General features: G+C 50.4%; 2 protein-coding genes across 2 annotated transcripts; one reads left to right on the forward strand and one right to left on the reverse strand.

Annotated features, from left to right (window-relative positions):
* Nucleotides 1–1,336: 1,336 nt before the first annotated feature.
* On the reverse strand, nucleotides 1,337–3,118 carry LOC130838083 (interferon lambda-4-like). Its single transcript, XM_057710856.1, is given in 7 exon segments — nucleotides 1,337–1,435; nucleotides 1,596–1,670; nucleotides 1,916–1,977; nucleotides 1,980–2,058; nucleotides 2,154–2,225; nucleotides 2,650–2,825; nucleotides 3,112–3,118. Coding segments are annotated over 7 exon segments (570 nt in total).
* An 11,581-nt stretch (nucleotides 3,119–14,699) lies between these two features.
* LOC130838971 (interferon lambda-3-like) lies at nucleotides 14,700–16,007 on the forward strand. Its single transcript, XM_057712725.1, has 5 exons — nucleotides 14,700–14,885; nucleotides 15,165–15,242; nucleotides 15,485–15,628; nucleotides 15,737–15,820; nucleotides 15,909–16,007. Exons 1-5 carry the CDS (start codon nucleotides 14,700–14,702, stop codon nucleotides 16,005–16,007), a joined length of 591 nt encoding a protein of 196 aa, XP_057568708.1.
* The last annotated feature ends 5,111 nt before the right edge of the window (nucleotides 16,008–21,118 follow it).

Genomic DNA, 21,118 nt, shown 5'->3' on the forward strand with positions numbered 1-21,118 from the left:
CTTGGAGGGCTGGGATAGTGAGGGTGGGAAGGAGTTGCGGGAGGAAGGGAATAGAGGAATATATGTATAAATACAGCTGGTTCACCTTGTTGGACAGCAAAACTGGCACAAGAGTGTAAAGCAATTATATTCCAATAAAGAGATTAAAAATAAAAGGAAGAGCAGGGATGTGCCCAAGTCACCTACCAGTGTTTGCTCAACTGCAGTTAATTGCAGGGGTTTTACATCAGGGGAGGAGACTTTGCAACAAATGTGAACCCTGAAAATTGACAAATTATCTTCAACCACTAAACATCATACTGTTTCTCTTAGAAAGGAAGTTCAGGGGAGTGGTCAGGAGCATGGGAGCTGAAGCTAGATTCTGGGGCTTCAACCGGGCTCTGACCATCACTAGCATTGCGACCTTGGGGAACAGGCTTTGCAGTTGGCCATAAAGATTGCCCATCCACAGATGCAGACAAATTTTAAAAGTACAATTGTTCTGCAGCTATGTGTGACTTTTGAATGGAAACCAATTATTAAGGCCATTCTGTGACTTCAGCTGGAAGCTTCAGACACATTATCCTACTCACTGCAAGAGAAGTGCAGTAATGCCACGGCAAAGGTGAGTAAACTGAGGCGCAGAGAGAAGTAGTTTGCCCAGACACACAACACTTCAGTGGCAGGGGCAGAACTGAAACTCAGGTCACCTGATTTCCCTGTCTCAGCACTTGGTGCTGAAGAGGACACCCTCCCCCAAATGATCACAGAAGAAACAACCAACAGAAATGCAAAACTATTTAATAATTGGCAATAAATTAACAACACAAGACAGAATGGCAAATACACACAGCAACTTCAGAAGTACAAAACACACTTAAGTAACAGAATTCCAAAGACTATTATCAGAATGACTTTTGGCCCTTTCACGACCTGATCCCTCAGGGAATGAGGCCTCCCCAGCTGGAAGGTCCCAGGGCCACATATTCATGGGATCTCAGAGTGGGCTCTGAAGGTTCAAAGCAGGGGCTGGGACCTGTCACGAGACAGGGGGGCTCCTGTAGCCACAGAAGTAGAAACCGGTCCATGGTAGGTGGTGGTCAGTGACCAAGGGCGACACGGACTCCAGGCTTTTCCTGCCAGCCCGGGCTCTGGAGGATCTTGGGCAACGCGTCCCACGCACATTTCGCTGCTTCCGGGGGCTTCGTTCCGGTCTTTAGGAAAAGGGCGCCTCTGGCAGCAGCGCCTGGCGGGTGGAGGCTGAGACCCCGCCTGGTCCGAGGGGGCAACGGAGGAGGGCGGCGCCCGCAGCCAGGCGCCCTCAGAGCTTCGGGGGCCAGGCGGAGCCGCGGCGGGGTCACAGACAAGGCCCCGAGTGCGCCAGCAGCCGCAGGTCCCACGCGAGCAGGCGCAGGAGGCTGAAGACGCCGGTGGCTTCGTGGCACCGAGGCGAGGCCTGCAGCCCGGGAAGGAGGCACAGCGGGGCTGGGTCAGGAATCCCCATCCGCAGACAGCCCTCTCCACACCCTCGCGGCTCCGAGCCGGGCTCCCGTGGCGCCTCAGGCTCCCCGCGGTCCTGCCTGCGCTCTAGCCGCTTGCCCGCCGGCCGCACTCACAGCTCTGCGAGGTTTGGGCCGCCTCCTGGGCCGCCGCAGGGCCGCCCTCCAGGAGCCTGGCCGGACCAGCTCGAGCTGGAGGGGGAACAGGAGGCTCACGAAGGCGGCGACGAACCCAGCCTCCCCTGGCAGGGGACTCCGCGCCTCCCCCTCCCAGCCGCAGCCCAAAGCCCGGATCTGGGGACACCGAGGGGACGTGGATCGTGTCTGCGCCCGTTTCTGGGCTCAGCGGCACAGATGCGCAGTCGGGGGGCCTGGCCTTGAGGCCGGGGCGCAGAGCGAGCCGGGAGGGGTGCGGGGCCGGGGCGCGGGACACTCACGCAGGCCGCCACGTCCCGCCCCGCGGCCGCCAGCAGCTCCAGGGTCGGGCCCACGCCGGGAGGAGCTGGGGGCTCGGCAGGCTGCTCAGCACGGCCTGGGCGTCGGCGAGGCCGCGGGCCCCCTGGCGGAGCCGCGCACAGGACTGCGGGGACCCTGCGCGAGTTCGGCGGGGCCGCGCCTCGGCCCGCACCCCATCCCGCCCCCCGCCCCCCGCCCCCCGCCGGCCTCGGGCCTCACCCACGGCGGCGGACGGGCCTTCCGCCCGCGGAACGAGCAGTTGCGCGGCCTCCAGCTCAGCGTGTCTTCCTCCTGCGGGACAAGGGCTGGGCTGACCCGGAGCCTCCGGCAAGGGCCGCTGAGGCACTGCGACTTTGGGGATTGCTGGACGTGGATCGGGACTGGCGGGGACGGCTGTGCCTATGGTGTCCCGACCCAGGCAGCGCTCCGGTGGCTGAGCGGGGCCGAAACGCACCCGCGCTCCTCGTGCGGAGCCTGCGCCCCGACGTGGAGCCGAGCCCGCCTGGAGGGGGCGCCCCTCTGCGACCCGCCCCAAGTCTGTGCATGAGCTGACCACCGGGGCCGCAGGCAGGATGTGGTGCTCACAGCTGTGGGCCCTGAAATCTGAGATGTGCCTGCTGGACGCTGGGCCGCCAGGGCCCCTCGGGACAAAGGCTGGTGTCTCGGAGCCGGTGGGCCCAGGGTCCAGGGCCGGGGGCGTCTGAGCATCACTCACGTAGCGGTCCCTCCGTGCCTTGACGGCCAGCAGCGCCCGGGGGTCCAGGGAGCGGTAGTGTGAGAGGAGGCAGCGCGGGGGCTCCACCGCTTCGGGGTCCGCCGCCACGCCCACCGTCAGCAAGACCCACAGCCCCACGGCCACCACGGCTGCGCCTCTCCACCCCATCTCTGCTCCTGCAGGACGCGTCGGACGTCAGGGAGCCCAAGGAGAAGGCCCCGAGTCCAAGCCCCTGCCTGCGGTTAGACTCGCAGAGGGACTGACGCTCAGAGCGTGGGCTCTGGACACACGCAGAGGAACAGACAGGATGGGCCCTGACACCCCCTCCTACCCTCAGCCTCGCTCCCCTCACTCCTCACCAGCAATGTGTCTTTGGTGCCTGGTGCTGCAGCAGGGCCTGCCTTCCAATGTCCTCTGGGTGGTGTCCAGAGTGATGTCCACTTGGGACAGTGGTGCCTGTACCCTCCATGGTGGCTTTTAAGTGGCCAGCTGAGAATGGTGAGCAACCGGGCTTCCCCGTGCAGGGTAAGCTTTCCAAACGTCATTGCTGGCCACTCGCTGGGTGGTATCCCAGCCTGTGTGTGAGGACTTTACCCACCTGTGTGCCAGTGCCAGCTATGACTCTGCCCGGCCCTCTCTCCTGAGCCAATTGCTACTGTTTGTTTTCTGCACTGTTTGTCTTTTCTGTGTTTGGTCTTTCTTTTGCACTCTAGGAATGAACTTAAAACACATCATTCCCTTTCGTTGGAAGCTGCAAGCTTGGCAAGTGCCCGCCCTGCAGGAATTCATGTTAGGGTTTCTAATGCTTGCTCTTCCATCGCTCTCTTGTCATTATATCCTGTCTTTCTCTGCCTTTCTTTTTCTATTTCTCTGCACAAATATCCCTCCCTTCTGTTTTCTCAGCTTTTTTCCTCATCTGGGTCTTAGATAAACTCTCTCTGGCTTGCTTAGTCTGTTATTAAATGATATTTATTCCTTTACCAATTATAAAACTATTGTTCATTTGCTGTCGAAAATTGGAATTGCAGACAAGTGTTTCTCTACCATTGTTGATAATAATTATAGCTGATACATACTGAGCACTTCCTGTATGCTTGGACCCACTTTAAGCTCTTCTCATGTATTTACTGCTTTATTCTCCATAGCAAGTCTGTGAGACAGGTCCTCTCATTGCCTGATATTTTATAAGATGAGGAAACTGAGGTACAGAGAGGCTGTGAGTCTGCCCGAGCTTACACAGCTTGTAGATGTGATCCCAGGCTATCTGGGCTGTTATTGGTGGTGCTCTGCCATTTCTCATCTGTGTGGACAGATCTATTCATGTGCAGAATAGTTAAGGTATGTTTTGGGTAAGTAAAGCCAAGTTTCCTACATGAGACCACTTGTAATTAATTATAAAGTTTATTAATAAATATTGATAATTACAGGCAAGTAATGACTGTTTTTTCTCATGTATGTCTTCCTCAGCATTAATATGAAAAAATATTTTGCTTTTCAGTGTATATTTTCCTTATTGACAGGCACAGAGGTTTTAAGAGACATCAGAGTGGTTGAAACAAAAGTACTCTGAAAAAACGTGAGAGAAATTCTACTGAAACACTAGATGAGGTCAGCCAGTGTGTCCATGCAGCAAACTTTCCAAACTTCCATTACTCTCCCCTACTCATCCCAGCATCCCCCCATTTCAGCTGGAGATCCAAATGGTTTAGGGAAGACAACTTAATCCCCCATCTCTGGGGTTGGGCTATGTGACCTGGCTGCAGCCATTTACCTCAGTTCTTCTCCTTGACCACAGTGACTGGGTTTGGGAGTGGGCATATGACCCAAGCCAATCTAATCAGAATGAATCTCAATGCTTTCCCCAGGTAGTTTTATCTATCAAGAGTTTGTTCCTTTTTATTGCTAAATGGTATTCCATGGTATGAATGTACTACAGTTTGTTTTTTTTTAAACTATCACCTGTTAAAGAACATCTGGGTTGTTTTTTGGCTGTTACAAATAAAGCTGCTGTAAGCAATCATGTGCAAGATTTTGTATGAATGTAAGTCTCCATTTCTCAGGGCTAAATGCTCAGGAATGCAATTGCTAGGGCATATAGTAGTTGCATGTTTAGTTTTTTAAGAATCTACCAATCCTATTTTCCAGAGGGGCTGTACCACTTTGCATTTACACCAGCAATGAGTGATCAATTTCTCCATATCCTTGCTAGCATTTGATGTTGTCACTATTTTTTTTTTAGGCATTTGGATAGCTGTATAATGATATTTCATTGTGGCTTTAATTTGCATCTCTTTAATGGCTAATAATGTTGAACATCTTTTCATGTACTTATTTCCCATCTTTCACTCTTTAGTGAAAAGTCTCTTCAGGTCTTTTGCCCATTTCCTAAATGGGTTAATTTTTGTACTGTTGAGTTTTGAGAGTTCTTTATCCATTCTAGATACTAGTCCTTCATCAAATAGGTGGTATGTAAGTATTTTCTCCCAGTCTTTAGCTCATCTTTCTATCTCCTTAACATGGTCTTTCACAGAGCAAAAGTTTTTGATCAAATCAGTTGATCAATTTTCCTTTTATAGATTAAGCCCTTGGTGTCAAGTCCAAGAACCCTTTGCCTAGCTCTAGACACTGAAGATGTTCATAATTTTTTCAAAAAGTTTTTTTTTATTTTTTTTTGGCACACGGGCTTAGTTGTTCCGCGGCATGTGGGATCTTCCTGGAGCTGGTATCGAACCCATGACCTCTGCATTGGCAGGCGGATTCTTAACCACTGCGCCACCTAGGAAGCCCTCAAAAAGTTTTATAGCTTTATATTTTATACTTAAGTCCATGATCTATATTGAGTTTTCATTTTAGTGTGAAATTTAGGTCAAGGTTCATTTTTTGGCCTATGGACATCCAATTACTCCAGCACTATTTTTTGAAAAGGTCATATTTCTCCACTGAATTGCTTTTGCATGTATGAGTATTTCTACAAGGGTGAGTCAAAAATTACCCCCACTCTGGCTGGGGAGTTTATAGAAGTTTTAAGATAACCAGAGTGGGGATAATTTTTGACTCACGCTTGTAAACACGGGTGGTGCACCCTGTGTATTGCTCAGCAATTTACTTTTTTCACTGTATAGTATGTCTTGAAGAGTTTTCCGTGTCAATATATATAGATCTACTTCATTCTGTTTAACTGCTGCAGGTCTAGCTTAACCTGGGGTTTATGGACCACCACCTCAATAGGATTCAGGGGAGGGTGACCTTGCATGGGAAAAAGCTGCATCTCCATCTTCACTAACCTCAAACTGAAATTTAGCATTTCTTTCCATTATGAATGTAAGCAACAAACCACAATAATATTAGCAGAACCTGTGACTTTGTCACTAAAAGAAGCCACAGATACTTCATCGCATGGTACAGATATGACACATAGCTTGAAATATCATTTACTCCCATTACTACCTCAAAAGCATAGTAGTTATTAAGGCTATTGCTATGTCTTGTACTTAGTTCATTAATAAAGAGGCATTTGTATTACTTATCACAAAGTACTTAAATGTTTTGGTAACTGTGTTTCAATATAATTGATTGTCTTAATAGTCCTGTGTATTTAATTCTGTGTATTTAAAAACACATTTCTGAACCAATAAGCGATTATAGCAAGGTTGCAGGATACAAGGTTAATATGCAAAAGTCTATTGCTTTCTTGTATAACATCAATGAGCAACTTGTATTTGAAATTTAAAATGCCATTTATATTGGCACCCTCCCAAAATGAAATACTTAAGTACAAATCTAACAAAATATAAATAAAATCTGTGTGAGGAACACCGTAAAACTCTGATGAAAGAAATAAAAGAGCATCTAAAATGGAAATATTCAATGAATGTGGATAGGAACACTCAATATTGTCAAGATGTCAGTTCTTCCCAACTTAATCTATAGATGCAATGCAATCTAATCAAAATCCCAGCAAGTTAATTTGTGAATATTGACGAAGTGAAAGTTTATACAGAGATTCAAAAGACCCAGAATAACTTTCACAATATTAAAGAACAAAGTTGGAGGACTGACACTCTCTCACATCAAGACTTACTATAAAGCTACAGTAATCAAGACAATGTAGTATTAGTTGAAGGATAGACAAATCAATGGAACAGAATAAAGAGCCTGGAAATAGACCCATGCAAATATAGTCAATTGATCTTTGAGAAAGGAGCAAAGGCAATTCAATGAAGAAAGGATAGACTTCCAATGAGTGGTATCGAAACAACTGGACATTCACATGCAAACAAACAAACAAACCTAGACACAGATCTTGCACATTTCCACAAAAATTAACTTAAAATGTATCATAGACCTAAATGTAAAGTGCACAACTGTAAAACTCCTAGAATACAGTATAGAAGAAAATCTAGGGAACAATGGTGATGACTTTTTATGATTCATGGCAGAAAAAAAAATTGATGAATTGGAAAAATTTAAAACTTCAGCTCTATGAAAGACAGTTAAAAGAATGAAAAAATTACTCCCTTTCTCTCCCCCAGTCTTGAGAACCATGACTTTAACAAAAGACTGGAAAGACTATCAATGCCTACCAATAGGGGATTGGTTATTCAATAATCCTGTTAGAATGGAAGCCTTATCAGTGGTATATGCAGGATGTCTTCCATTTGCTGCTCCAAGTTCCTCTTCCCACTTCTCCACCCTTCTCTGGGCCCCAGGAAGCTGGCCTTTGGCAGCCAATGGGGAGCCTGGCCAGTAGGCCAGAGAGAGGGGAAGGAGAGGAAAGTCAGAGTATTTATTCCCCAGGCTTCCTCCCTGCAAGGCCATCACAGCTTCTCTGTTTCCCATCCCTGCCCCACACCCCCCACACCCCTGCCCCCATGTACATGACTCCCTCCTTCCCAGGTCAGGTAACCATTCCCTTCCCTCTCCCCTTCCTTCAGGCCTAGGGATGACACAAACTCACCCATGTGGGCCCCAAGGCCTTGTTCTCTTCACCATCCAATCCCTTTGTAAACACCCCTGGTATTAAACTACCTCAAATTACCCTAAATTGATTAGGCCATCTGTTTCCTGCAGGGGACCTCACTGATACATTATAATTAAAGATGTGGGGGAATGCAAATGAGAGATAATGGTAAGACACAAAAACCAGGCTACCAAACTGTATACACACTCCTTGCAATTTAGGAGAAGTTGACAGAAAGAGGAGGAAAAAAAAAGAAAGAAAAAAGAAAAGAGGAGGAATAGAGACTAACTGTTAAAAAAGATTACCTCCAGGAAGTGGGATAAAAGACTTTTGTTAACTCTCCAAGTTGTGTGTGTTTTTTTTTCCCACTGACAATCTTTATAATGAAGGTGCTACTTTGGTAATCAGAAAACATATGCACCAATAAAGGTATGTAACATTTCTACACATTGGAAAAATTGTTCGAGAGCTGGGGTGAGGGATGACAGGTGGGTACTGAAATTATAGGTGGGGTTTTTTTCCCCTTATGCATATCTCTAATTTTCAAGCTTTATCCAATGACCTTGCATTGCTAATTGTATCAGGAAAAGTAGTAGATTTTATTTTGAAACCAAAACAAAGACACTGATTGAGACACACAGAGACAGAGAGACACTGGCCTGAATGTTTGCTAGAAAAAGGAATGAGAGACAGATGGAGTTATCGACAGAGACAAAAACAGGACCACAGAGATGGAGACAAAAGGGGAGGCAAATAGGGAAGAAAGAGAAACAGAATGAAATGAGGACAGAAATGGAGAGAGAAAAGGAGGCATTGAATCAGATATTTGGGGGTAGTTGTGGCTTAGAGATCAAGCTTTGAAGCTGGATTGAGTGCAGGTTCAAATTTTGCCTCTGCCAATTACTTGCTGTGTATCCTGGAAAAGTTCCTTCACTTTACTGTGCCTAGGTTTTCCCATCTATAAATTGGAGGTGGGAAAATTCTCGCAGTGTCATTTTTTGAGCATGAAATGAGACGTACATATCAGTTACTTAGAACAGGGCCCAGTAACAGTAAGCACTATATAAGGGCTGGTTGTTATTAAAAACAGCGATAAGGACACCCAGGGTGATGAAAAGAAAGTGAGAGGACACAGATAGGAACAGAGACCAGAACTGGAGGCAGAAAGCTGGGGTAAAATCATCCCTGGCACTGTCCACAGGTGGGTAAAGTCCTCAAACCGCTGCCTGCAACCCTCTGGCCGGGTCAATGGCCAGCAATGACGTTTGGAAAGCTTACCCTGCACGGGGAAGCCCGGTTGCTCACCATTCTCAACTGGCCACTTAAAAGCCACCATGGAGGGTACAGGCACCACTGTCCCAAGTGGACATCACTCTGGACACCACCCAGAGCACATTGGAAGGCAGGCCCTGCTGCAGCACCAGGCACCAAAGACACATTGCTGGTGAGGAGTGAGGGGAGCGAGGCTGAGGGTAGGAGGGGGTGTCAGGGCCCATCCTGTCTGTTCCTCTGCGTGTGTCCAGAGCCCACGCTCTGAGCGTCAGTCCCTCTGCGAGTCTAACCGCAGGCAGGGGCTTGGACTCGGGGCCTTCTCCTTGGGCTCCCTGACGTCCGACGCGTCCTGCAGGAGCAGAGATGGGGTGGAGAGGCGCAGCCGCGGTGGCCGTGGGGCTGTGGGTCTTGCTGACGGTGGGCGTGGCGGCGGACCCCGAAGCGGTGGAGCCCCCGCGCTGCCTCCTCTCACACTACCGCTCCCTGGACCCCCGGGCGCTGCTGGCCGTCAAGGCACGGAGGGACCGCTACGTGAGTGATGCTCAGACGCCCCCGGCCCTGGACCCTGGGCCCACCGGCTCCGAGACACCAGCCTTTGTCCCGAGGGGCCCTGGCGGCCCAGCGTCCAGCAGGCACATCTCAGATTTCAGCGCCCACAGCTGTGAGCACCACATCCTGCCTGCGGCCCCGGTGGTCAGCTCATGCACAGACTTGGTGCGGGTCACAGAGGGGCGCCCCCTCCAGGCGGGCTCGGCTCCACGTCGGGGCGCAGGCTCCGCACGAGGAGCGCGGGTGCGTTTCGGCCCCGCTCAGCCACCGGAGCGCTGCCTGGGTCGGGACACCATAGGCACAGCCGTCCCCGCCAGTCCCGATCCACGTCCAGCAATCCCCAAAGTCGCAGTGCCTCAGCGGCCCTTGCCGGAGGCTCCGGGTCAGCCCAGCCCTTGTCCCGCAGGAGGAAGACACGCTGAGCTGGAGGCCGCGCAACTGCTCGTTCCGCGGGCGGAAGGCCCGTCCGCCGCCGTGGGTGAGGCCCGAGGCCGGCGGGGGGCGGGGGGCGGGATGGGGTGCGGGCCGAGGCGCGGCCCCGCCGAACTCGCGCAGGGTCCCCGCAGTCCTGTGCGCGGCTCCGCCAGGTGGCCCGCGGCCTCGCCGACGCCCAGGCCGTGCTGAGCAGCCTGCCGAGCCCCCAGCTCCTCCCGGCGTGGGCCCGACCCTGGAGCTGCTGGCGGCCGCGGGGCGGGACGTGGCGGCCTGCGTGAGTGTCCCGCGCCCCGGCCCCGCACCCCTCCCGGCTCGCTCTGCGCCCCGGCCTCAAGGCCAGGCCCCCCGACTGCGCATCTGTGCCGCTGAGCCCAGAAACGGGCGCAGACACGATCCACGTCCCCTCGGTGTCCCCAGATCCGGGCTTTGGGCTGCGGCTGGGAGGGGGAGGCGCGGAGTCCCCTGCCAGGGGAGGCTGGGTTCGTCGCCGCCTTCGTGAACCTCCTGTTCCCCCTCCAGCTCGAGCTGGTCCGGCCAGGCTCCTGGAGGGCGGCCCTGCGGCGGCCCAAACCTCGCAGAGCTGTGAGTGCGGCCGGCGGGCAAGCGGCTAGAGCGCAGGCAGGACCGCGGGGAGCCTGAGGCGCCACGGGAGCCCGGCTCGGAGCCGCGAGGGTGTGGAGAGGGCTGTCTGCGGATGGGGATTCCTGACCCAGCCCCGCTGTGCCTCCTTGCCGGGCTGCAGGCCTCGCCTCGGTGCCACGAAGCCACCGGCGTCTTCAGCCTCCTGCGCCTGCTCGCGTGGGACCTGCGGCTGCTGGCGCACTCGGGGCCTTGTCTGTGACCCCGCCGCGGCTCCGCCTGGCCCCCGAAGCTCTGAGGGCGCCTGGCTGCGGGCGCCGCCCTCCTCCGTTGCCCCCTCGGACCAGGCGGGGTCTCAGCCTCCACCCGCCAGGCGCTGCTGCCAGAGGCGCCCTTTTCCCAAAGACCGGAACGAAGCCCCCGGAAGCAGCGAAATGTGCGTGGGACGCGTTGCCCAAGATCCTCCAGAGCCCGGGCTGGCAGGAAAAGCCTGGAGTCCGTGTCGCCCTTGGTCACTGACCACCACCTACCATGGACCGGTTTCTACTTCTGTGGCTACAGGAGCCCCCCTGTCTCGTGACAGGTCCCAACCCCTGCTTTGAACCTTCAGCGCCCACTCTGAGATCCCATGAATATGTGGCCCTTGGACCTTCCAGCTGGGGAGGCCTCATTCCCTGAGGGATCAGGTCGTGAAAGGGCCAAAAGTCATTCTGATAATAGTCTTTGGAATTCTGTTACTTAAGTGTGTTTTGTACTTCTGAAGTTGCTGTGTGTATTTGCCATTCTGTCTTGTGTTGTTAATTTATTGCCAATTATTAAATAGTTTTGCATTTCTGTTGGTTGTTTCTTCTGTGATCATTTGGGGGAGGGGGTCCTCTTCAGCACCAAGTGCTGAAACAGGGAAATCAGGTGACCTGAGTTTCAGTTCTGCCCCTGCCACTGAAGTGTTGTGTGTCTGGGCAAACTACTTCTCTCTGCGCCTCAGTTTACTCACCTTTGCCGTGGCATTACTGCACTTCTCTTGCAGTGAGTAGGATAATGTGTCTGAAGCTTCCAGCTGAAGTCACAGAATGGCCTTAATAATTGGTTTCCATTCAAAAGTCACACATAGCTGCAGAACAATTGTACTTTTAAAATTTGTCTGCATCTGTGGATGGGCAATCTTTATGGCCAACTGCAAGGCCTGTTCCCCAAGGTCGCAATGCTAGTGATGGTCAGAGCCCGGTTGAAGCCCCAGAATCTAGCTTCAGCTCCCATGCTCCTGACCACTCCCCTGAACTTCCTTTCTAAGAGAAACAGTATGATGTTTAGTGGTTGGAGATAATTTGTCAATTTTCAGGGTTCACATTTGTTGCAAAGTCTCCTCCCCTGATGTAAAACCCCTGCAATTAACTGCAGTTGAGCAAACACTGGTAGGTGACTTGGGCACATCCCTGCTCTTCCTTTTATTTTTAATCTCTTTATTGGAATATAATTGCTTTACGCTCTTGTGCCAGTTTTGCTGTCCAACAAGGTGAACCAGCTGTATTTATACATATATCCCTCTATTCCCTTCCTCCCGCAACTCCTTCCCACCCTCACTATCCCAGCCCTCTAAGTCATCACCCATCATCGAGGTGATCTCCCTGTGTTATGCAGCAGCTTCCCACTAGCTATCTGTTTTACATTTGGTAGTGGATATATGTCAATGCTGCTCTCTCATTTCTGGGATCTGCTGTTACTTTTGAAACATTATTATGTACCAAAGCTCAAAGGTATTCCCAGCTGAAGGCTTTGGTCCTTCATCTCCCTGGAATTTGAATGAGGGAAAGAGGGGGTGGGAGTAATAGTCAAAAGAACCCCACAGCTTCTGTTTGAGAACTCCGTTACCTCCAAGTCCAGGAGATTCAGCTACCCTGGGGCTGTTGAGTGCAGTGGTTCCTGTTTGGTGTCAGGCAAAACTCAGTTAATATCTCGCCCTCACCAGTTTTTGCTGTATGACCTTCGACAAGTCTCTTAACCTCTCTGAGTCCCAGGGATTGACCAGAGCCCAGGTCAATCCCTGGTCGGGGAACTAAGATCCTGCAAGCCATGTGCCAAAAAAAAAAAAAAAAAAGCCACACACAGATTGTTGCAGAGCCACTGTGACAGGATGAGACATATATGGGCTCACAAAAGGAAGGGAATGTCTCTGTTTTCCTTTAGCACTGACTGTTCCCTTTTCCTGGAAGTCTCCCTCTCAGATCTCCACAGAGCTCCCTCCCTCACTTCCTTTAGGTCTTCCCTCAAGCGTCATTGCATCACCTTTTCAATGCAAACTGCCTCTCCCACTCTGCTGTCATCCCTGCTTCATTCCTTTCATTTTCCATTACCTGACTTTATCTAATGTAATACATACCACATGCCTATTCCCTGTGTCCCATCACTATCCGGTACCTCTCTCCAGTAAAAAGCTCCATGAAGGATTGTTTTATGTCTTTTCTTTTCTCAGTGCCCTCTTGCTGACACCTTGAACAGTGTCTGACTCAAAGTGGGGGTGGGGGGGAGGGTGAATAAATACTTGGCGAATGAATGCGAGCGCTTTTCTCAAACGCAGCTGATTTCCCTGAAGCCTTGGTCACTCTCCAGTATCATAGCAGATCCTCCTCTTCCTGGGTCCTTCTGTGCCTGACGATCAGAGCACAGGTTATTGCAGGCTCCCTGCCTCCAATTCTGTCTCTAAAGGTGAGAGGAGCTAGTCTCCTCTCTCTCTCTCCTTTTTTAATAAGATTTATTTGCTTTATTTATTTATTGGCTACATTGGGTCTTCATTACGGTGCACGGGCTTTCTGGAGTTGCAGACAGGGGGCTCCTCTTGATTGCAGTGTGCAGGCTTCTGATTGCGGTGGCTTCTCTTATTGTGGAGCATGGGCTCTACGCTCGCAGGCTTCAGTAGTTGCGGTGCGTGGGCTCTGTAGTTGTGGTGCACAGGCTTAGATACCGGATCTTCCAAGCCCGGGGCTTGACCCATGTCCCCTGCACTGGCAGGTGGATTCTAAACCACCACGCCACTAGGGAAGCCCTGGTCTCCTCTCTTAATTCATGAGCATTTTGCTTTTCTGACTCTCCCCACCCCCAGCAGCACCCCTGGATCTTCTCCCATGTCCTAAACAGCCTCCCTCTTGGAAGTTCCAGGTTCTTCATGGTAACACCTCCTAGAGGTCCTTTTCTGTCTTCTCCCTTCACTGGGACATCTGCAAAAAGGAAGTCCTTCTCGCCCCTCCCCACCCCAGTCCTAGATCAGCCTGGTCACTGCAGGAGACCCCCACCCCCACCCCCACCCCCACCCGTGGAGCTGAAGCTGCCCCAGGCCTGATGTTCATTACTCACTTTCTTGGAGGGGAGCTCTAATCAATGCCAGTTTCTCTTTCCCTCAGCAGCTCACCTGGTTCACAGGCCCCGCCCTGCTCTGGGCTTTCCCAGCCCGGGCCTCCCCTGGTGGCCAGTGTCAGCCACTAGCTGTGCTTTCACTTTTCCTACATCAGCTGGAATTGCCCGGCTGCACAGGCTAAAAGCTGCACCATGGAGCTCAGGCAGGAATCACACCTCAGAGGCACCAAGGAGTTCAGAGACACGGATAGAGCACCGAGCTGACATCCAGAAGAGGAGACTGAAGTCAGAGATGCCAGACAAGACTGAGAGACCCCAGGAGAGCCTCAGAGTGGACACTAGATTCCCATCTGCCAACAAAGACCAGAGACCAGGAATGAAGCTGGGTGAGCCCCTGTGTCATTGTTGGAGACCCTCAGCTCCCCAGAACCTCTACCCTCTCCCCCTGACGCCCTCCCTCCCCTCATCTTTCTTTTTTCTTTTTTTATAGCATAAAATTTGCCATTTTAACTACTCTTTATTAATTTATTAATTTATTGATTCATTGGTTGTGTTGGGCTTTCGTTGCTGCACACAGGCTTTCTCTAGTTGCGGCGAGTGGGGGCTGCTCTTCATAGTGGTGCACGGACTCACTGCTGTGGCTTCTCCTGTTGTGGAGCACGGGCTCTAGGCATACGGGCTTCAGTAGTTGTGGCACATGGGCTTCCGGTCTCATTAGTTGTGGCTCACAGGCTCTAGAGTGCAGGCTCAATAGTTGCGGCGCATGGACTTAGTTGCTCCAAGGCATGTGGGATCTTCCTGGGGCAGGGATGGAACCCGTGTCCCCTGCAGTGGCAGGCGGATCCTTACGCACTGCGCCACCCGGGAAGCCCCTCCCCTCATCTCTCTATCCTCCCTTAACACAGACATGGCCCCGGGCTGCACGCGGCTGCTGCTGCTGATGCTGATGACAGAGGCGCTGAGCAGGACAGGAGCCGTTCCTGTCCCCTCACCCCTCAGGGCCCTCCCAGGGGCAGGGGGCTGCCGCATGGCCCAGTTCAAGTCTCTGTCTCCGCAAGAGCTGCAGGCCTTCAAGAGGGCCAAGGACACCTTTGTGAGTCTCCCCCCATCCCTCCTGCGGTGGGCGACCCTTCACCCCGCCCTCTGTGGGCTCCCAGGCTGCCTGGGCTGAAGCTGGGCCTGCCCGCCCTGCACTGGGCTGCCCTCCCCCCTCCCCGTGGTGGCAGCTCTCCTGTCCTCCTGTGGTAGACGTGCCTCCACCGCCCTTGTGGAAGTTAACCTCCCTTCCTCCTGTTGTTGCCCATCCTCCGGTCTCCCTGGGGTCTTCCCTCCATCCCTCGTGCTGCGGGCTGACCTTGCCCTTGCTCTCTAGGAAGAGTCGCTCTTGCAGAAGGACTGGAAATGCAGCTCCCGCCTCTTCCCCAGGACCTGGGACCTGAGGCAGCTGCAGGTGTGTTGGGAGAGTCAGGCTTGCCTGCCTTCACTTGGCCCCGTTCCTCTGGCTCTGCAGGTGGCCCCTCACCTCCTCCTTCTCTCCCTGCCTTCCCCACCTGTCCCCCGGCTGCTTCCCCTCAGCCATCCACATTGGCTCTCACCTGACCCTGACTTTCACCTTCCACTGTCCCTTCCTCAGTCCCCCTCACCCGTTCTCTCTCCTGAGCAGCTCTCACCTGTCATCTGTCTCCTCCTCAGGTGTGGGAGCGCCCCATGGCCTTAGAGGCTGAGGTGGCCCTGACCCTGCACGTCCTGGAGGCCATGGCTAACTCATCCCTGGACCACATCCTGGACCAGCCCCTTCACACGCTGCACCACATGCACTCCAAGCTCCAGGCCTGTGTGAGTGCTTGGGGCACCCGTGCCGCGTCTGGGCTCTGGCCACCTGTATGTTCCCCTCTGTCCCAGGCCCTGCCTCACACCCTCAACACCCCTCTCCTCTGCCCACAGGTCCCAGCTCAGCCCACAGCAGGCCCCAGGCTCCGGGGTCGCCTCCACCACTGGCTGCACAGGCTGCAGGAGGCCCCGAAGAAGGTGAGTGACCGGGGAGGGGAAACTCATGTCTGGGGGCAGCTGGGAGCCCAGACAAGGGAGCTACTGAGCCCTTCCCCTGTTTCCACAGGAGTCCCAGGACTGCCTTGAAGCCTCTGTCATGTTCAACCTCTTCCGCCTCCTCACCCAGGACCTGAAATGTGTTGCTAGTGGAGACCAGTGTGTCTGACCCTGGAGACTCCTCTGAGACTTGTCCCACCTTCTTAGATATTATTTATGTACCAACTACCTCCGCTGGATTATTGCTTCCAGATCCCTATTTGCTTACGAAGCCCCCAAATGATATTTATTCTTTCACTTTTTGTACCATGTGTGAAAATAAATTATTTGTCCATGACATTGACCTTGTTTACATGTGACTCTGTAAATGACTACATGACTGCATATGTGACTGTGGCCCTCTAAGTGTGTGTGTATGGCAGGGGGAAGGTGAAGAGAGAGATGAAGATAATATGAAAGAATGAATGAATCTGGAGTGAAAGAATCACTAAGAATGTTTTCAGCCACAACAATGGAAAAGTTCATTGCATCACAAGCTGTCGTTATATTAAGTAATAAGATGTCTAGAGGAGGTTGTGTCTGGGTCATATCAGCGGGACAATGGCTTTATCATGGACCTGTGGTCTATATCTGTGAGTATTTCTAAGGATATGTGTTAAAATTGTGTTTGTGGTTCATTCACCCCAACCTCCTGTGGTTCTAAACCTGGATTGACGATCGTCAGGGTGAAGATCTGCTGGGAGAAATGTCACCAAAATGGCATTAAGTTCCACCGTGGGAACTGTTCTACATAGACAATTGTGTTGACTGCAAATAATTTCCTTGTCTGATCTATGTGTCTTTTATTTCATTTTCTTGCCTTATTGCACTGGATAGAACTGTGGTACTACGTTGAATAAGAAGGGTGAAAGAGGACATCTTTGCCGTCTTCCGGATCTTAGGGGGAAAGCATTCAGTTTCACCATCAAGTGTAAATGTCAGCTGTAGGTTTTTTGTAGATGCTCTTTTTTCATTTGAGGAAGTTCCATTCCGTTCCTATTTTTCTAAGCATTTTTAAAAACCATGAATGGATGTTGAAGTCTGGCAAATATTTTTCCTTCAGTGATTGATATGCTCATGTGAGTTTTTTCTTCAGCCTATCTTGGTGGATTGTACTGATTAGTTTTCAAATATTGAACCAACCTTGCATCCTTGGAATAAACCCCTTAGGTCATGGTGTAGAGTTCTTTTGATCTACTGCTGAAGTCTATGTGCCAATATTTTGTTAAGGATTTTTGAGTCTATATTCATTACTTCGTGTGAGATAATCAGCTCACATGATTTTTCAAGCCAGTTAAAACTTACTGTTACTTGCAGCCAAAAGCATCCTTAATGATAGACATGGACATGAAACGTGAGTTTCTCTCAGAGTTGAAGAATTCTGGCTGCATGGGATTATTCTGCCTCCACCATTCCCAAGACTGCCATTGATACAAAGCTGCAAAGAGGCCTTGTATTCAGTATCCATGGAAGGGGGGCAGGAAGATAAACAATCTGGGACTGCCATCCAGGGAAACAGGCTCTTCTACCTTCTTGTGTCTCTATGGCATTGCTATTTCTTCAAACCTCTGTTTCTTGAAAGGTTCACGCCAACTCTTTCAAATCTTCTCTGCTTCCTTTGATCCACTACTCCATCACGTCCTCTCTCTCTTCAAACAGATTCCTTTGCCCTCTCCCTCACAGAAGCTACCGGGTAGAAATTCCACATCATCTATACCACTCTCCCACCTTTCCCCACCCTCCTCCCCTGTCAAGATCAATGAACTGCCTTTCTTCCTAACTTGGGCCAGTGCCTGATCCTGACCTCTCTTATGTCATTTTTCCATACATTATCCTTCTCTTACCCTCCATTTTTCAAAACTTCCTTTCTACAAGTACCTGCCCATCAATGGTCTCTCCTGTTGTAAAGCCCCTTTCATAATCTGTCCTCTTTCCTGAAACTATTTCTCCATCTCTCTTTTCCAAGGGCTCCATTTCCTAACCTACTCCACTCTTCAAAGCCCCTACAGTTGGGTTCTGTTCCCAGAGCTCGACTCCACAACAGTCTCTTCATAACAAATTCCTGCCATTGCTTCTCCAGTTCTCACCCTAGAAGACCTCTCAGCAGCATCTAACCCATTCCTCACCAACTCCTTCCTGTAACTCTCTCCTACTTGGACCTAAATGATACCACCCTCTGCTGTCTTCCTTCAATTTCTGCTTGCTGCTTCTCAGTCACATTTTCTGGTTCTCTTTCTTCTTCCCAAGTCTTGAATACTGGTGTGTCTCAGGGTCCTATCCTGGACTCTCATTTCTCGTCTCTCTTTATACTCTCTCTGGGGTCATCTCACATATCCTCATGGATTCACCAACGACCTTCTTGCTGACTACTTTTGTACCAGTCTGCTTAGGCTGGGCTATGCTTTAGTAACAAATGACCCTCAAATTTCAGTGGCTTATAACGGCAAAGATGTATTGCTCACTCATGCAACACAACCATCTTGAGTAGGCTGACTCTCAGCTCCTCGCTGGCATCCAGGATGAAGGTGCAGTTGTATCTGGGACATTTCTGGTCTTAGAGAGATAAGAGTACATGATGGAGGGAATCCCCAGGCAGTCCAGTGGTTTGGACTCAGTGCTTTCACTGCTGGGGCCCAGGTTCAATCCCTGGTTTGGGAAATATGGTCCCACAAGCCTCATGGCTTGGCCAAAAAACAAAACAAAACAAAGGAGTACATGATGGACTATGCACTGGCATTAAAGAACTTCTGCTCAGAAATGATACACACCACTTCCATCCCCATTTCATTGGCCCAGACAAGTGACATAGCCAAAGCTGAGGTCAATACGGCAGAGATTCATAATTTTTCCCAAGAAATGGATTCCTCACTTTGGAAGGGAAGAAGATATTTGGAATGATAAGGCAGTATAACAGATCCTAAATTCTTATCTCCAACTCTAACTTTTTAAAAAACATTTATTTATTTATTTATTATGTATGTATGTATGTATGTATGTATGTATGTATGCATGTATGTATGTATGTATATATGTATTGGCTGCATTGGGTCTTAGTTGTGGCACGCAGGCTTCAGAGCGCGAGGGCTCAGTAGTTGCGGCAAGAGGGCTTAGTTTCCATGAGGCATGTGGGATCTTAGTTCCTCAACAATGGATCGAACTGGCATCCCCTGTATTGCAAGGTGGATGCTCAACCACTGGGCCACCAGGGAAGTCCCTCCAACTCTGCCTTTAAAGACAAGGACAAATTAGCTTTATTATTACACGTAGAAACAAGCTCAAGTTCGGATTCAAACTGGACCTGCTCATAAACCGGTACCAACAAAGACGCTGATCCTAAAATTTCCCTTGCCATTTTCTGAATAATGATCCACAGAAAGGCGTTTACTGGTGGATACCCCCACAAGAAGAGCTAGTCCACAGTGCTGAGACGGCAGGACCACTGTCCACTCTCCATGGTTCTGAAACACCACTGTAGGCTAGAGGAGGGTGGTTTCTTTCACCCCTGGGAACTTGCTGGATGCTGGTTAACTTCCTCAGCACTTACAGATTTTTAAAATGAAATGTTGTTACAGCACTATGGCTGTAGAACAAATGGGACAATCCTACTGTGTATGAAATACAAATATGTTTACAGGAATTTTTTTTCTTAAAGTAGCAGAAAACTTCAACTCAGCTTGCTCAAACAATCAGGAATTTGTAATCTCACATAACAAGAAGCCTGAGGGCAAAATAGATAAGGAGTTGGCTAATTCAGGAAATCACACTAATGTTACTGATAATTCAAATTCTTTCCATCTTTCAGCCTTGCCATCCTCAGCATTTCAGCCTCACCCTCAAGTATGATCATCTCAGTTCGCAAGGTGGCTACCACAGTTCTGGACATTCAATCCTATGGGCAATGTCCAGAGGAAGAGAAGGGACAGCATTTCCATGTGTCTTTCTTATCAGTGAGGAAAACTTTCCCCAGGAGCCTCCTAGCAGACTTCCCTTCAACCTCATACTAACATCCCATTAAGAATTGCAAATTCCCCTAGCGCTCTACTTTTCCCCCCATAGCACATATCTCCCTTCAACACACCATAAATGTGCTCATTTTTTTTTAAGTATTTATTTATTTGGCTGCACCAGTCTTAGTTGCTGCACACAGGATCTTCCTTCCTGCATGCAGGATCTAGTTCCCCGACCAGTGATCAAACCCAGGCCCCCTGCATTGCAAGCACAGAGTCTTAACCACTGCACCACAAGTGAAGTCCTATAAACATACTTACTTATTGGGACTTCCCCGGTGGCCTATTGGTTAAGACTTTGCACTTTGACTGCAGGGGATGCGGGTTCCATCCCTGGTCTGGGAACTAAGATCCTACAAGCCGCATGGTCAAAAAAAAAAAGTGGTTACTTATTATTTTGTTGTTTATCACCTGTTTCTCGGCTAGAATATAAGCTCCACCAGCTCAGGGGTTATTGTCTTTTTGTTCACCTCTCTCCCCAGCACCCAAAACAGGCACAGAGTATGTGCTCACTCAATACTTATTGAAAGAATGGATGACCATCACCTTACATCACATGCCTCAGCCTAAGTGATGCACTGGAAAGGAACGTGAGACAACTATAATTGGCTCCGACCAAAGATGGTCCGCTTTGTGGAGTGGGGCTGGGGCCCACTTCCCCTGAAAGCTCAGCTCACAGCAAAGATGTTAGATTTCTGATCAAATCGGGGGTTATTCCAGGTCTTCATAATCTATCACAAGCCTCCAATACCTATTTCATATTTTCTCCTCTCCCCTTGAAACTCCAACTCCTCTCCCCCATCCTCACTCTCACAGATGGCTTTGCTTCTTCCACTGAAAACAGAAGCAGGAGAAGGGAAATCCCATATGCTCCCACTACCACATCCACTTACCTACGAGCATCTGGGCCTCAGTGCTCTGCTGTCCTCCTTTCTAAGTTCAGCTCTCCACTTGGACCCTGGATCCTATCTGTTTCTTTTGCATAATTCTTCCCCCATCTCTTATCTTGCAGCATCAGTTTTCCTCTGTCTATTCCTATCATTTCTACTATTTAAAGAAATTCTATCTCGGGAACTCCCTAGTGGTCCAGTGGTTAGGACTCCGCGCCTCCACTGCTGGGGGCACGGGTTCGATTCCTGGTTGGGGAACTAAGATCCCACAGGCCGCGATGTGGCCACAAAGAATAAGTAAAAATAAAAAATAAAGAAATTCTATCTTAACTCCACACCCCTCC

The sequence above is a fragment of the Hippopotamus amphibius genome, chromosome 16 (genome assembly GCF_030028045.1).
Source record: "Hippopotamus amphibius kiboko isolate mHipAmp2 chromosome 16, mHipAmp2.hap2, whole genome shotgun sequence".
Taxonomy (NCBI): Eukaryota; Metazoa; Chordata; class Mammalia; order Artiodactyla; family Hippopotamidae; genus Hippopotamus; species Hippopotamus amphibius.

What these genes read in the sequence shown, in the direction of transcription:
- LOC130838971 (XM_057712725.1), top strand. Translation starts at nt 14,700, where the DNA reads ATGGCCCCGGGCTGCACGCGGCTGCTGCTGCTGATGCTGATGACAGAG. An exon ending in AGAGGGCCAAGGACACCTTT is followed by an intron (nt 14,886 to 15,164) that starts GTGAGTCTCCCC and finishes CTTGCTCTCTAG; the next exon opens with GAAGAGTCGCTCTTGCAGAA. An exon ending in GGGACCTGAGGCAGCTGCAG is followed by an intron (nt 15,243 to 15,484) that starts GTGTGTTGGGAG and finishes TCTCCTCCTCAG; the next exon opens with GTGTGGGAGCGCCCCATGGC.